The following is a 14,913-nucleotide window of genomic DNA, read 5'->3' as shown; positions in this document are numbered from 1 at the left end:
GGGCTATACGAAGACGTGGAACTGCACAGACAATTTTCTGTCATAGGCTGTAGTATCCATTACGAACTTCAAATACAGAATTTAAAACAATTCCGGTGAAAAATGTCTCTAAAATCATCAAAGTACCGAATATCAAGAAGTACCGTTATATGGGGGCTATACGAAGACGTGGACCTACATGTCCCATTTTCAATACCAAACGTCCTGCAGACATAATATACATTTGAGTAAAATTTTATGAACATACTACATTTCGTTCAGAAGCTACAGACGTATAGACGGACAGACGGACGGACGGACATCGCTAAATCGACATAGAATTTTATGCTGATCAAGAATATTCAGGGTGAGATGAAAAAATTGCACCCAACTTCAGACTGCTGTCATTTTAAGCCATTCGTCTGACAGCTGTTAAAATTATTCCAGTGACTCATTATATGAACTGCCAAATTTGGGTTTCTCCGATGAGAAAACATTCGTTGCCAATGAGGTCAGCTGAAAATGTGCACCTTCGGTTGGCCACCAGAACTCAATCGAAGGCCATGGTAATGGTGTGGGCAGCCATAACAGCCGATGGTCGCTCTCCAAAGTGTCGATCACCTCAACCAAGCGCTTCGCCGGGAATGGGCCAAAATACCGCAGAGCAACATTCGGGCAGCGTGTAACGGTTTCATTGGCCGTTTGAAGGTCATAATTCGTGCCAAAGGTGAGCAATTCGAACAAATCTAAATTTATTCTAAAATTTGATGCTATTTCCGACATTTTTTGCTTTCATTCAATAACATTAAAAAAAAAAATAATGGGGTTTGACTTTGTTGCAGATTTTTTATCGCACCCTGTATATATATGTATTTTACAAACGGAATGACAAACTTAATAAACCCTCCATACTATGGTGGAGGCTATAAAAATATTCATTTCTTCTCTAATCAATAAATCACATTATCCATTAACCCAATGAGCAAAAAAATTATACCTCGCCCAAAATCTGATTTCTTCCTCTAAAAGTCTCTGATTACGGATATATCTCCAATGATTTACGATTACATTTCCTACGGTACCGGTCTCAAATCAATTAATTACATTGCATTGCCCATCATTAAAAAATAAGAAACAAAGCAACACTTATAGAACTGCACCTAATCCAATAATCGCAGTTTTAACCAAAACGAAAATATTAAAAAACCAGTTTCCCAATTAAAAATTCAAACTTGTCAGAATCTTGTCCTCAATAAAAAATTAAAAAAACATTCAATATTTTATAGTAGACATATAAATTTGGCAGACAAAAGAAAAATATTTAGAAGTGCACTACAAACAGTTGGAGCAGCAGGTGGAACGGCCAAAAATTCGGTTGACAATGAAATTTTGCATTTTTATAACGTTTCTTATTCTACAAATTGCCTATGGAGGATATCGTAAGTGAACCGACTTTTCTGTTATTATCAGCCTTATAATTATTTTAACCATTATTATAACTATTATTATTTACTATTATTGTTTACCAATATTATTTACTATTACTATATAATCACACATATTTGTTGTTTTTAGCATCCAACTTTCCCAAATGCAAACACGGCGATGAGCCCTGCTTCATAAAAGGCGCAGCTGATATTCTAAAGAATCACATCAGTGGTGTTGCAGATGTCAATTTGCTGCCAATCGATCCATTTTCCCTGAAAACGTTAAATGTGGCCAGAAATCCCGCAAGTCCTGTGAATGTGGATATCAAACTGAAGGATGTAATTGTAGAAGGTTTCAAGGACATCAAATTAGAAAAGTTCCAGTAAGTCCGTCCATCGCCTAAAAGATAAGAGAAATGTTAAAAATGTTTTTGTTTTTAGGGGCTTAAAGGAAGATTTAAGTGGTCGCAATGTTATAGCGGGCTCCCTGGACTCCTTAACAATCAAGGGCAAATATATGCTTGATGGCAATGTACTGGTGTTGCCGATTAAGGGCGATGGAAATTCTGAAATTAAATGCAGTAAGTATAGGCCAGTTTCTCTATGGCGATACGAAAGTGAAGGCAAACGAAAAGCACCATTCCAAATTGTCATTCAAATTAAACAAGGCCTATATAAGGTGAGCCCATGTGGCTAAAAAGTTTGTTGTGAGAAACATATGACTTGTTCCAGAACCTGCAAGAATGAAATTGGCGTCAAAAGTGGTTCTGATCGACACTTCGATATTTGACCTGACCTCTTTGGCAAGTAAACACGATCATTTTGTTTGTTTACAAACTGCTGATGTTTGATGAATGTTTTCTCATCGGAGAAAACCAAATTCGGCAGTTCACCACTCTTTAGCTCTTTTAAGTCTATTTTCTTTCTGTTGCGATGTAAGTTCTTGCATTTTTTGGAATTTCAATGGCTTTACCACGAGCCCGAGCTAATTTTTCAATATTTGCCGAATGGTATATTACGATATGTTCAGCTCACGAACCATCTTTCGGCCACTGCGACGTGAGTTTCGTGCTTTTCATTCTCATTCATTCGTTTTGGTATCGTCAACAGGTCACAATTTTTTTTTTTTAATTTCCATAATTCATATTTAATTTTTGCAAGAAAATATAAAATTCGACTTTTCATGGGATTTCAAAAAAGTCGAAAAGGATGGAAAAATCTACGCCGCCTTAGAGCATGTCAAGTTGCAATTTGAACCCGACAATGTACACTTTTTCTTTGACCACTTATTCGATGGTGATGCAGCATTGCAGGCGTCAACAAATGATTTCTTAAATGCCAATTGGAGTGAGATATTCCATGAAATTCAGCCGGGTCTCAGCAAAGCTCTGGGTTTGGTTTTTAAGTCATATATTGGTAAATTCTTTGCACACCAACCTTATGCTGAATATTTCCAATGAATTTATGAAAAATAAATTTTATAAAAATATTGTTATTGTGTGTTAATTTCTTTTAAGGTACTCAACAAAGTAAGTAGAATTATGCCTGTCAAAATTCTAATATTTCAATGTTTAATACCAATGCCTTTATAACCACAATTATTATATTAATGGAGATGCGTTTACTGGCCCTTTTTTAAAGTCAGAATTCAATTGCAATCAAGTTCGTAGACCTTTTCATCCGTCATAGGTAGGATCATTATTTAGTTGATTTTTACGCCTTTTTTAATGCAAGGAATATGAAAATATACGGCACGAGATAAACGCCCACACATCTCATCACATGGACAGCGGTGATAATACTATCACAAGTAATAAAGCTGTAAAGCCGGGCCGAGCTTTAAACGCCTTCCATCATTGGGAACAAATATAGCAATTTAAAAAAAAATAAATCCGTTAAAAATTCTGTTCACATCTTAAAAATACCGAATTTAGCCGTTATATTAGGGTCTATACATACGACGACGTGGACCTGCGTAGGATACTTTTGTCATAAGTCATTACAATAATCAAATGCGAAACTTGAAAAAAATCGGTGAATAATGACGTGGATCTGCACAGACAATTTTCTGTCCTAAGCTGTAGTATCCATTAAGAACTTCAAATAATAAATTTGAAACAAGTCCGGTGAATAATGTCGCTAAAATCATCAAAATACCGAATATGGGGAGGTACCGTTATATGGGCTACACGAAGACGTGGACTTGCACAGACAATTTTCTGTCGTAGGCTGTAATATCCCTTACGAACTTCAAATACCAAATTTGAAACCATTCCGGTTAATAATGTTGCCAAAATCATCAAAATACCGAATATCGGGAGGAGCCGTTATATGGAGGCTATACGAATGACAAACTTAATATAACCTCCATACCGTTCGATGTATGGTACAATGAAGATAAGATGGGGCATTCTACTCCTCAGGACTGGATCGGAATTGATTGTAGAAGAGCCGCTTGACTATCCACATAAACAGCAACCGCTTTCATTCTCTATAGTTTTAATCAAGCATGCCGCTTTAATGATCAATTTGCAATTTCTACCCAACTTGGGAATAGACCATTCCTAGTTGCTCATAAAAGACTCCGGCTGCCGTGCCTTCTTTCATCTTTGAGCCAAACGCAGCTTTATACATCCAGGGTATGTTAGGAGGAGGCGGGAGGAAGCTAAATATTATTGATCACCACTTTGAAAGGTTAAGAAATAAAACAAAATATAATTGGAATTCAATTTTATTTTTGAAAATAAATAAAATCATTGAACATTAAAAATGGATATTGTTAAAAGCAAATAATTCAAAAGACTAGCATATGTTTTTGTATTCATTAAGTGAATTAATTCTTAAAGGAATTTAAAAATAGTTTCCATTGCAAAAAAAGAAATAATTCATTGTATAAATGTTAAATGTGTTAAAATAATCCTAAACTTTGCAACAAAAAATATGTTTAGATTTCATGTAAAAGATTAAAACTCAAAGATATTTTTGACAAATTTTGGGAAAACAGAAAATTAAAAACAATTGGAGTGCTAGGAAAATTTGGGTGTTCAAGGCTAACTTAAGTATTTGTAATAAATTAAAATGAAGCTTATTCAGGAGAACATTGAGTATTAGGAACGGTTTAAATCTACTAATTTAGGGATTAAATGTATCATGTTGAGATATCTAAAATCGAAGACATTTTTAACAAATTTTATGAAAACAAAAATCAAAAATCAATTTTGGAAACTTAGAAATGTTTTATGTTAAACCTATTATTGTAGCCCTAAAGATTTCTAACAAATTAAAAAACAGGAGATTATGCAGGAGGTTGCTTCAACAGAGAGACTATTCAGGTTACTTCAACCGAATATTATGGACGGTTGTCTGAAACTTTGAAATAACAAAACCTCAGGAATCCACTTATTTAGGGGTTTAATGTATCATCTTGAAGTATTAAGACATTTTTAATAAATTTTATGAAAGCCAATGGATTTGTAAGAAAAAATTGATTATTCAAAGGGTTGTTTTAACGAAGTATTTTGGAATGTTTTTTCCAAAATTTTAAATAAAAAATTCAGTTTCAATCCAGAAATGTGGGGGATTTCAAAATATGTATATTACATTGCTTCAGAAAGAGTATCAAATAGATTCCATTTAAAGATCAAAAGATCCCATAACGCATTTAAAAATATAGGACTTCTAAAATATTAATAAAACTGAAAGTATGAGTTTCGAAAGAGGTTTTTCGTTAAATTATTTTTGTTATATTATAGATGCTTAGGGATTTGAATAACAAACCTTAAGATAGGACCTCAAATTAAGTATAACTAAAAACTTGCACAATTGTGCTTGGAATTTGGGGAAAATTGTAAAACAAAGACTACAAATACAAGAAGACATAAATAATTACAATAAAAGGGGAAAATAAATCAAATAATCCATTACAAAACAAGCAAATGCAACAATAGAAAAACGGAGAATATAAATAAAGTGGAATAAAAAAATATCCACTAAAATAATTACAAAAAGTTTGTTAGAGAAATAATTACGAAAAAATTGTTAAATAATTATAATATTGTATAAATAATTTAAAATAATATGTACAAACAATTAAAAAGTATAAATAAATTGAACAAAAATATTTACAATTTTAAGTTATAAAAACTTAAACCTAAACAAATAATTAATAAAGGCCTTTTTCTGTAGGACAATACGAAAGTGAATGCAAAGGAAAAACGTCATTCCAAATGTAATTTTTAAAATTGTAAAATATAATTTTTAAAATGTAATTTTTAAAATTTTAATTGAAAATACGAAAATTTTAAAAACTAATTTGGAATGGTGTTTTCTTCACATTGCCCTTTGTATCGTCATACAGAAAAAGATTCTAAAAATGGAATGGAACTACAAACTAATATTTCAAAAGAAAATACTTAAAATAGGCATATAAAACAAAACTACAAGCTAATATTTTGTTTTTGAAAATAATTAAAAATTAATATATATAAATTTGTGTAATAAAGCATTTTTTCACGCAATCATCACAGATTGATTGATGGCCTTTAACCAATATAAAAAACCGGTTGGCGATTATGAGCTGGATGGCCATTAAATTTAGTTAAACATGTGGCACCAACAGCAGTAGTAGCAGCATGGTTGTCTACGGCAGCTGCTCTGGACAACTCTGCATTAGCCGAGTTTATTTGGGTCACACCGTTTGCTGCATTATCCAAGCCGTCAGCTGCTTCTTTGGCATTGGCGGTTGGAGCACAGAGTTGTAATATTTCATTAATGACCCCATTATCGATCGTATACGGCAGATCAGCTGGTTTAGTTGCAGCCTTGGGAGTAACTCCCATGTTACGTCCATACTTCTTGGCTATAAACCAATCGGCTGCAATAACACGTAGATTTACTTCTCGTATCTGATGGTTCATTTGCTCCATGATTTTTTCCAAATGTTCAGCATGCACTAAGAACGCATTTTTTCCCAATTAGTACTTTTTTTTAATAAATATAAACTATAAAAAATGTAACTGTTGCAAAATAATCGGACTTAATCCCATTGTTGTTGTTTTTATAAAAGAACGTTTGTTAGTAAAGAAAGATGATAATGTTTACCAGGGGGTAAGGCAGGGAATACCTAGGTTTCGGAAAGAGCCACCAATCCTCATCATCACTTGTATTTGTCTGAGATATTCACTTGTCACTTGGGTAAATAATTAATTTAATAACCAGTGGCGAACAAATCGCATTTTTTTTAAATTTTAGAGATGAGTTGGTAAAAGGATATGTCCATCGAATAAGAAACTTATTTAAAAACAAGTAAAAAAGCTGTAAGTTCGGCCGGGCCGAACTTTGAATACCCTCCACTATTTGAAACGAATTTGGCAGTTCTCAAAAACCACAAAATCCGTTAAAAATTCGGTTAAAATCTTAATAATACCGAATGTAATATTAGGGTCTATACGACGACATGGACCTGCATAGGTTACTTAAACTTAAAGAAAAAATCGGTGAATAATGTTGCTAAAATCATCAAAATATCGAATATCGGGAGGTACCGTTATATAGGGGCTATACCAAAACGTGGACATGCATAGACAATTTTCTGTAATAGGCTGTAGTATCCATTACGTACCAAATTTGAAGCAATTCCGGTATATAATGTCGCTAAAGTCATCAAAATACGGAATATCGGGAGGTTCCGTCATACGGGGGCTATACCAAAACGTGGACCCACATGGTCCATTTTCAATATCAAAAGTCTTGCAGATATAATATACATTAACCTTTTCAGAAGAGATTCTGTCAGAACATGGCTGTCCAATCACCAATTTAAAACTTTTCAATTTAAACCCAACCAGAACAAAAACGACACCAGCCAAACAAAATTTGTAATTTGCCTCAACATTTCCAACAACAAATTAGGAGGTTTAAGTATGGGTTTAAATTGTTTTTGTGTCTTAAGAAGTTTTGATAAAGTAAATTCAAGGTCATAACTACAACCATTACTTTAATATATAAGAGGAATATCCTCCTCTGAATCGATTTCTACTAAATTTGCCAAGACATTTGTGCCTTTTCAATTCGGTATTATATTACCCATTTGGTGCACAATTAACTTGAAATCGGATAAAAAATATATAATATATATGGGAGCTAAATCCAAATCTGAACAAAAATGACAAATCGAATGAACAATATATATTGGAGCTATATCTATATCTCAACCGATCTTCACCACATTTCACATACTTATTTCTAGGCTCAATTCTAAATTCTAATTCTATCCCATTTGTGCTAATATTACACCCTTGGGACACAATAAAAGACAAATCGGACGAAGATATGTATGGGAGCTAGATCCAAATCTGAACCGATCTCGAAAAAACTTGGCATTTCTAAGGTTTATTTGATATATTTCCTCGAATATCGTCGTTGCGGAGTGTATATTACGGCTGTGGACGAGAAATTTAACAAATCGGATGAAGAATATATATGGGAGCTATAGCTATATCTGAATTTGGCATATTTATATTTTCAGGCTTAATTTGGTCGTATGTAAAAATTCCATACTTTTTGGGCTGATATTACACGTTTGGTGCACAATAAAAGGCAAATCGGGCAAAGATATATTGACTGATTTCCTACAATTTCAATAGGGTTCATCCTTGGGTCAAAGAAATGACTTGTGCAAAATTTCTTCGGACAATGCGACCTGTACTTCGTTTACAATGATACATGGACAGACGGGCGGACATGCATAAATCGACTCAGAATGTAATTCTATGCAGATCATCAAAAGGAATTATGGGTCTATCTCGCTTCCTTTTCCGTGTTACAAAAAAATGCACAAAGACATAACCCTTACCACTATGTGGTGTAAAGTATAAAAAGCTTTAATAACACTCAGTTCCACTTTTAGAAATGCATTTGATAGTATCCACAAGCAAGGTTTCGAGCTATACAAATTGTGTTCAAGGTCATTGTCTTTATCTAATGACGAAGTCGAGAAAGTTGAATATCGTATTAATTTAATTCTTTTAGGGCAAAGGTATCTTTCGACTCTGGTTAGAGATAGATTTCGATAGCAGTAGAGGTCTGGTAACAAAAAATTAATATCGATTACAAAGACCCGGTTACATATCTTCTTAACTTTCATTCATTAAATTTAAAAAAAATTTAGAAACTCCAATTCAAATACGATTTTTTTCATTCTACTTACCTCTTACACTCTCATTGATAAACTGTCCACGTTTGTGTTTCAACTCGACGAATTTGTACATTTCAAACTGGGCCAACATTTGACGTAACTTTATGATATATAATTCACATTCGGCATTCAAATTATGATCGTAAACGATATTCACAGCCATCAAACGTTTCATGGCATACAGAAAAGTAGCTACCTGGGTTGTGGCATATTTCACCTGACACTGCACACTCATGGTGCAAGGTAAAACAATTTTGGGTAATGGGGCAAATGTTGGCACATAAACACTTTCATTTGATGTAGGGGGTTCGATTATTGGTGGTTGTTCGCCAATGGCAATGTGCAAGTCACGAAAGAGGCCAAACAGACGCAGCACCAAATTGGGCTCTTTTCTGAAAGAGAAAAATTGAAACATGTGGCATATTTTGGAAAAATATTGACTTACCCATCCTTTCTAATACCCAACGCCAAGAGATCCACAACAATGTTTTTATAATCATAATCATGATTTTTTGACATCATGTTGAATCTGGTATTTGGTTTAACGAACTTTTTATATGATCCTCCAGATGCACTGTGCGGGCCATTAAGATTGTCTGTAGCGGCTATAGATAATAGGGGAGGAGAGTTGATTTTGTGAGCATTCATTTGCTGTCTCCGATAAGGTTGCATAGGAGCATAACCAAGAGGTGTTGTATAAGCACTATTAAGTGCTGGTCCAGAATAACCAGAAGTAGAGAAACATGGGGCATTTGATGCAGTAATGCTGTTTGCATTTCCCTGGGGAAGTTGTGATTCATGTGATGCAAAAGAATGATTCATATAGGTATCTCCAAGCGAATTAGGATTTAGCTGATACTGGTTGGTCAACATATACGGACTTTGATGACAATTGTTAACATATTGCGTCCCAGCAAACTTGGGAGGAATACTGCTAATAATATTCTGGTTTCCTGAGTGCTGCATTTTGTCCGCAACCACTGTTCCACAATCTTTCACATGCGTAACCACCAAATCATTTAACTCCTTCGAAATAATTTCCATATTTATTTGCAATGCATCTTTTTCGGGGCAGCCATTAAGGGAATACATTTCTTATACTAGGAAAGGAAATATAATACTTTTGTATACAGAGATATGAAAAAATTGATAAATTCTTACTTGTTCAAAGTATTTCACTTGTGTTTCTTCCAAAGGCCAACGTGAAAAAGGAAAATTGCTGCACAGTTTGGCCGTTTTTCAATTTGAAATGATCCGAAGTGTTTTTTGGTTTGGTAATACTTGAGCGTATTAGTGTTGCCAACTCATTTAGAGTTGAAGTAGTAGTGGACGTGTTGTGTTTTTTTAATGGCTGTGTTATGCATTGTTTACACTCCATCCCTTTATGAGATGCATCAAATCACGTTTTTCATGCAAGTTTATTATTGTTGGAATTTTGAAAAAAGAAAACATTTAATCGGCAGCTCTGGACAGAAGTTATTGCACTTGTTAAATACTTGTTTCATGGAAAGTTCACACAATTTGTAACACTACTTTTCCATGTATTTTACATAAAACATATCATGATAGAGCACATGAACGTAATAAAGACACACACGGGTGCTACACTTATTACGAGACATCTGCTACTTTTTACGTTTGAATATGACATTATACAAACAGAATCGGAAGAAATTCAACAATTCTATTCTTTGTAGTAGAACAAATATTAAAAATTTGACAAACCCTCAAGTAATGAATGCATTTTTTTCGCATTTATTTATTATGACATTGTAAAACATTAACTACATATGCATATATAAATACACGACAAAAATCTTAAAGAACCTGATATTGTGGGTAGAATCATCTTTTTTTATTCAAAGATTTATTACTTCATGTCATACTTTGAGTCTATGGCTTAAAGAAGCCATCATTAATTTATAAGCAATACTTGTCTCTTTACACTAGGATCTTTCCTTTTTTATTTTTGTCAATGGAAACTTTTGATACAATTGTATATCATATTTTTGCAAAAGATTTCATAGCACATAAATAGAAGGCAAAACCAATCTACCTCCTAAGTACAATTTTTTTTTTTGATGCCCCTATTCTGTCAAAACATATACTCAGTTTGTATATTACTGAATATTATTTTAAATAAAAAAGAAAATCTCAAAATTATTTCAAATTCAGTTGAAAAAAAAAAACAAAATCAACTGTTGAATACTTAAGTGACTATTTGACACAATAGGACTCCAGCCTATAGTTGCATTTTCCCAGTTGTTTTGAAGTTGAACAACATTGTTTACATTGGAGCTTTTAAGTTCCTTTATCATATCGATATTCATAAGGGCACCTGGCTGTCAAAAATCGCGACTTCGACGTGAATCGTGAATAGAAAAAAGCATGAAATTCTTCAAATTTAGTTGAAAAAAAATTAATTCGTTTGACGTTAAGTTGGAATAAATTTTACAATTTTCGAATAAAGCAATACTGTACTCCTGTTTCTTTTTTAATTTGGTAGACAATTTTTTGAAGTAATCTCTACCAATTGTTGTGTGCTCTAAAATTCTAATTTAAACAAGTAAAAAAGCTGTAAGATCGGCCGGGCCGAACTTTGAATACCATCCACCATTTGGAAGGAATTTGGCATTAAAAAAAATAAAATCCGTTAAAAAGTCTATACGACGACTTGGACCTGCATAGGCAACTTTTGTCATAAGCCATTATTCAAATGCGAAACTTAAAAAGAAAATCTTTGAATAATGTGGCTAAAATCATAAATATACGGAGTTACTATTATATGGGGGCTATACCAAAATGTGGACATGCACAGACAATTTTCTGCCTTAGACCGTAGTACCCATTACGAACTTAAAGTACTAAATTTGAAACCATTCCAGTAAATAATGTCGCTTAAATCATCAAAATACCGAATAATGGGAGGTATGGGGCTATGCGAAGACATGGACCTGCACAGACACTTTTCTGTCATAGGCTGTAGTATTCATTACGAACTTCACATACCAAATTTGAAAAAATTCCGATGAATAATGTCGCTAAAATCATTAAAATACCGAATATCGGGATGTACCGTTATATGGGGGCTATAGGAAGACGTGGACCTGCACACAAAATTTTCTGTCATATGCTGTAGTATTCAGTACAAACTTCAAATACCAAATTTGAAACAATTCTGGTAAATAATGTCGCTAAAATCATCAAAGTGCCGAATATCGGGAGGTACCGTTATATGGGGACTATACGTAGACGTGGACCTACACAGACAATCTCCTGTCATATGCTATAGTATTCTGTACAAATTTCAAATACCAAATTTGAAACAATTCCAGTAAATAATGTCGCTAAAATCATCAAAATACCGAATTTCGGGTGATACCGTTATATGGGAGCGATACCAAAACGTGGACGTACATGAGCCATTTGCAATAGCAAGAGTCCTGCAGACATGATATACATCTGAGTAAAATGTTATCAATCTACTTAATTTCGTTCGAAAGCTAGAGTGATTTCCACAGACTGATAGACGGACGGACATCGCTAAATCGACATAGAATTTAATACTGATCAAGAATATATATACTTTATAGGGTCTAAAATGTATATTTCGGAATGGCAAACTTAATATACCATTCATACTATGATGGAGGCTATAACAATGACAGAGTTGCATTTTTCCCACTTCCTTCGAAGTTAAACTACCTTTCTGATTTTGCCATGCTAGAACCAATGTCTTAAAATATCTTTAACCAATTATCTACCACAGTTCTTATATGTTGTCTATAGGATCGTTTTAGTGTTTTCATGTTTTTGTTCGGGGAAAATGTTTCTACTTTTTCTTTTGTTACAATATTTTTCGTTGATTTTTGTTAATTTTTGCAAAATTTATTTCGAGAGAGATTACGGTGCTTTTATATCATAACAAAAATATATAAAGCGTTTTGTTAATACTATCAACATGTGTAAGTGTATTCTTTAGAACCACAACTAGAATGAAATCGATTGTTACCCCATACAACTTGGTTACATTTTATTAAACACTGTGCTCCGACGTACTGTGGTAAGAAATTAACAAATGTCATGAAATTAATAACTCCATGCAGCCATCTGGTAACACTCTTATAATTTCACAAATATATGAACAGGGCGACTCACACATACATAAAAATGTTTTGTAATGAAACTATAAAAAATCACATAAATACTGATTAACATATATGCTGAAATAAGAAGAAAAATATATTAACTGTAAAACAAACCAATACTCGAAAAAATATGCATCAAAACGCGATTTTAAGTGCAAAACAAACATGTACATATTTTGCGTTCCTTGTGATTACCCTGTTATCCCATGGAAATGCAACCCTGAATACTATGCACTGATAGATGGCACTAGTGTTTCTAGTGGTGAAATTGTCATACATATAAACCACATCTAACTTCGCTCGCCCATAATCTACTTCCTTTTCCGTGTTAGCTGTGAAAGAATAAACATGCCGGTGGGTGAAAATTTTCAGAAAAATGCCTTAAAATAAACGAAAAAATTGCAAAACTGTTCGGAAAATATGCACAAATTGTTTGCAAGTCCTAGTGTTGCATGAAAAACATGGGAAAACTAGCGAAATCTTGTGGAAAGTGGCAAAAATGAATAAATTTGTGTCTGTTGTGTGGTTGTGCGTGAGACGAGTAAAAGAGAGGGAATAACATACACATGGCATTTCTTTTATGAGTGAATGAATGTCAGCAAATAGCTGCAATATGACCGACCAATGCAATTGATAAGTGATAACTAATGGATAAAGTTTCAGAATGTTGTGAAATTTTCCAACAAAAAAATTTTGTCTGGAAATTAGCATACGGTGAAACAATGAACTCGAAGAAGTGGTACTGATAAACAACTTTAAGACATAACCTCCCTCCACATTCTCTGGGCATGGACAACCAAGTTTTGCAATTTTTTCTTCTGTTGATACCAACATTTTAAGGCGTGGACCTCTGGAGATCATGTCTCCAAAGTGATGGTGACTAATGTTGTCAATTTATTGTTTTGCAGCTAGCCAAAGATTTGTTACACCCATTGCCCGCTCAAGAGAAGCGTAAACACAAGCTGAAGCGCTTGGTGCAACACCCCAACTCCTACTTCATGGATGTTAAGTGCCCCGGCTGCTACAGAATCACAACCGTCTTCAGCCACGCTCAAGGCGTTGTTGTATGTGCGGGATGTGCTACCATCTTGTGCCAGCCAACCGGTGGTCGCGCTAAGCTCACAGAAGGTAAGTTCCCACTGCATGCTTTTCCCTCACCAATATGTGAATCCATTAATAATGTTGTTTTTGTTTTCCAATTTACAGGTTGCTCTTTCAGAAGGAAGCCTCAATAAATGTGACGTTTTAGTTTCTTTGCTGCCTCCATTGAATTTTTTTCAAATTATAATTTTTTAACATCCAGATCATAAATCAATAAAAACCTTTTCGTTGTGAAAAGCTTAAAAGAGATGTGAACACAAAATTGATTGGAACAATTTTAAAACATGCATGAATGATGGACATGGGCTGCTGAGCTCTGGTGTATAGGTGCTGTTTATTGTTGTATACAAATCAAAGGAGGATATTTTTGCAAAACAAGAAAAAAATGTAAATTTGAAAAAAGTGCTATTCCATGAATACAGAAACTTAAAGGTTATCATTGTGTTTAATTCAGGGTTTGTGAGAGATATTTTAGTAAATTTTTGTATTGTGTTGAACGTGGAAATGATGAAAATGGAAAATTTTATATTGAATGTGGCATCACAAGCAGTTGACTAGCCATATCTTGACTGAATTGTATTAAGCTGACTTACTATAAGTTTCGTTCAGACATCTTAAAAATATTTGATAGATTCTGTGCCAGAACAGAGGGACATTGTAATATAAGCGTAATATGCAAGCTTTAGCAAATTGTAATACAGATTAAAAACCAGGCAAGAATTGTGCCATCCCCAAAGTAAAACTCATTTTAAATGACCATATTTGTCAACGACTTAATACAATTTCAGGCCCCTGTGTTGTGTATTAAGTTTTGCATACGTTCATAGAAGATAGCAATAAAACCCTTCCGAAGGATTCTAAATGAATTTTGACCGAACTTTCCTAGGCAACATTGTTTTACAGAAGAGCCTGAAAATTATATGATCATAAATAGATATAAGTTTATCTGGATTAGTGCTAAAAGAAAATGCATACTTCGTTGTTTAAATCTTATTACAGTCCATCTGGACGTACATTGGAGTCTATAAGTACATAGTATTATTTTCTATGCAAATAGAGTGAA

At 33.7% G+C, this 14,913-nt stretch overlaps 3 protein-coding genes across 3 annotated transcripts; 2 read left to right on the top strand and 1 right to left on the bottom strand.

The window, feature by feature from the left end:
• Positions 1-1,261: 1,261 nt before the first annotated feature.
• Positions 1,262-2,895, top strand: LOC131800515 (circadian clock-controlled protein daywake-like). The gene is made up of 4 exons (XM_059120283.1): positions 1,262-1,418; positions 1,555-1,789; positions 1,848-1,987; positions 2,568-2,895. Exons 1-4 carry the CDS (start codon positions 1,361-1,363, stop codon positions 2,864-2,866), a joined length of 732 nt encoding a protein of 243 aa, XP_058976266.1. The 5' UTR covers positions 1,262-1,360; the 3' UTR covers positions 2,867-2,895.
• Positions 2,896-5,856: 2,961 nt separating this feature from the next.
• Positions 5,857-9,352, bottom strand: LOC131801524 (uncharacterized). The gene is made up of 3 exons (XM_059120282.1): positions 9,047-9,352; positions 8,614-8,993; positions 5,857-6,357 (listed from the first exon to the last, which is right to left on the bottom strand). The coding sequence occupies exons 1-3, from the start codon at positions 9,271-9,273 to the stop codon at positions 5,948-5,950; spliced, it is 1,017 nt and encodes a 338-aa protein (XP_058976265.1). The 5' UTR covers positions 9,274-9,352; the 3' UTR covers positions 5,857-5,947.
• A 3,608-nt stretch (positions 9,353-12,960) lies between these two features.
• On the top strand, positions 12,961-14,112 carry LOC131801511 (small ribosomal subunit protein eS27-like). Its single transcript, XM_059120269.1, has 3 exons — positions 12,961-13,103; positions 13,658-13,877; positions 13,956-14,112. Exons 1-3 carry the CDS (start codon positions 13,098-13,100, stop codon positions 13,982-13,984), a joined length of 255 nt encoding a protein of 84 aa, XP_058976252.1. The 5' UTR covers positions 12,961-13,097; the 3' UTR covers positions 13,985-14,112.
• The last annotated feature ends 801 nt before the right edge of the window (positions 14,113-14,913 follow it).

This window comes from Musca domestica, unplaced genomic scaffold (genome assembly GCF_030504385.1).
Source record: "Musca domestica strain aabys unplaced genomic scaffold, Musca_domestica.polishedcontigs.V.1.1 164, whole genome shotgun sequence".
In the NCBI taxonomy this organism is placed as follows: domain Eukaryota; kingdom Metazoa; phylum Arthropoda; class Insecta; order Diptera; family Muscidae; genus Musca; species Musca domestica.
The sequence above is the reverse complement of the archived record's forward strand: the minus strand, read 5'-3'. Positions and strand labels throughout refer to the sequence as shown.

What these genes read in the sequence shown, in the direction of transcription:
- LOC131800515 (XM_059120283.1), top strand. Translation starts at nt 1,361, where the DNA reads ATGAAATTTTGCATTTTTATAACGTTTCTTATTCTACAAATTGCCTAT. An exon ending in ATCAAATTAGAAAAGTTCCA is followed by an intron (nt 1,790 to 1,847) that starts GTAAGTCCGTCC and finishes TTTTGTTTTTAG; the next exon opens with GGGCTTAAAGGAAGATTTAA. An exon ending in AAATTCTGAAATTAAATGCA is followed by an intron (nt 1,988 to 2,567) that starts GTAAGTATAGGC and finishes AATTTTTGCAAG; the next exon opens with AAAATATAAAATTCGACTTT.
- LOC131801524 (XM_059120282.1), bottom strand. Translation starts at nt 9,273, where the DNA reads ATGCAACCTTATCGGAGACAGCAAATGAATGCTCACAAAATCAACTCT. An exon ending in TTGGGTATTAGAAAGGATGG is followed by an intron (nt 8,994 to 9,046) that starts GTAAGTCAATAT and finishes TTTCTCTTTCAG; the next exon opens with AAAAGAGCCCAATTTGGTGC. An exon ending in TATCAATGAGAGTGTAAGAG is followed by an intron (nt 6,358 to 8,613) that starts GTAAGTAGAATG and finishes ATGCGTTCTTAG; the next exon opens with TGCATGCTGAACATTTGGAA.
- LOC131801511 (XM_059120269.1), top strand. An exon ending in TCGCGCTAAGCTCACAGAAG is followed by an intron (nt 13,878 to 13,955) that starts GTAAGTTCCCAC and finishes TCCAATTTACAG; the next exon opens with GTTGCTCTTTCAGAAGGAAG.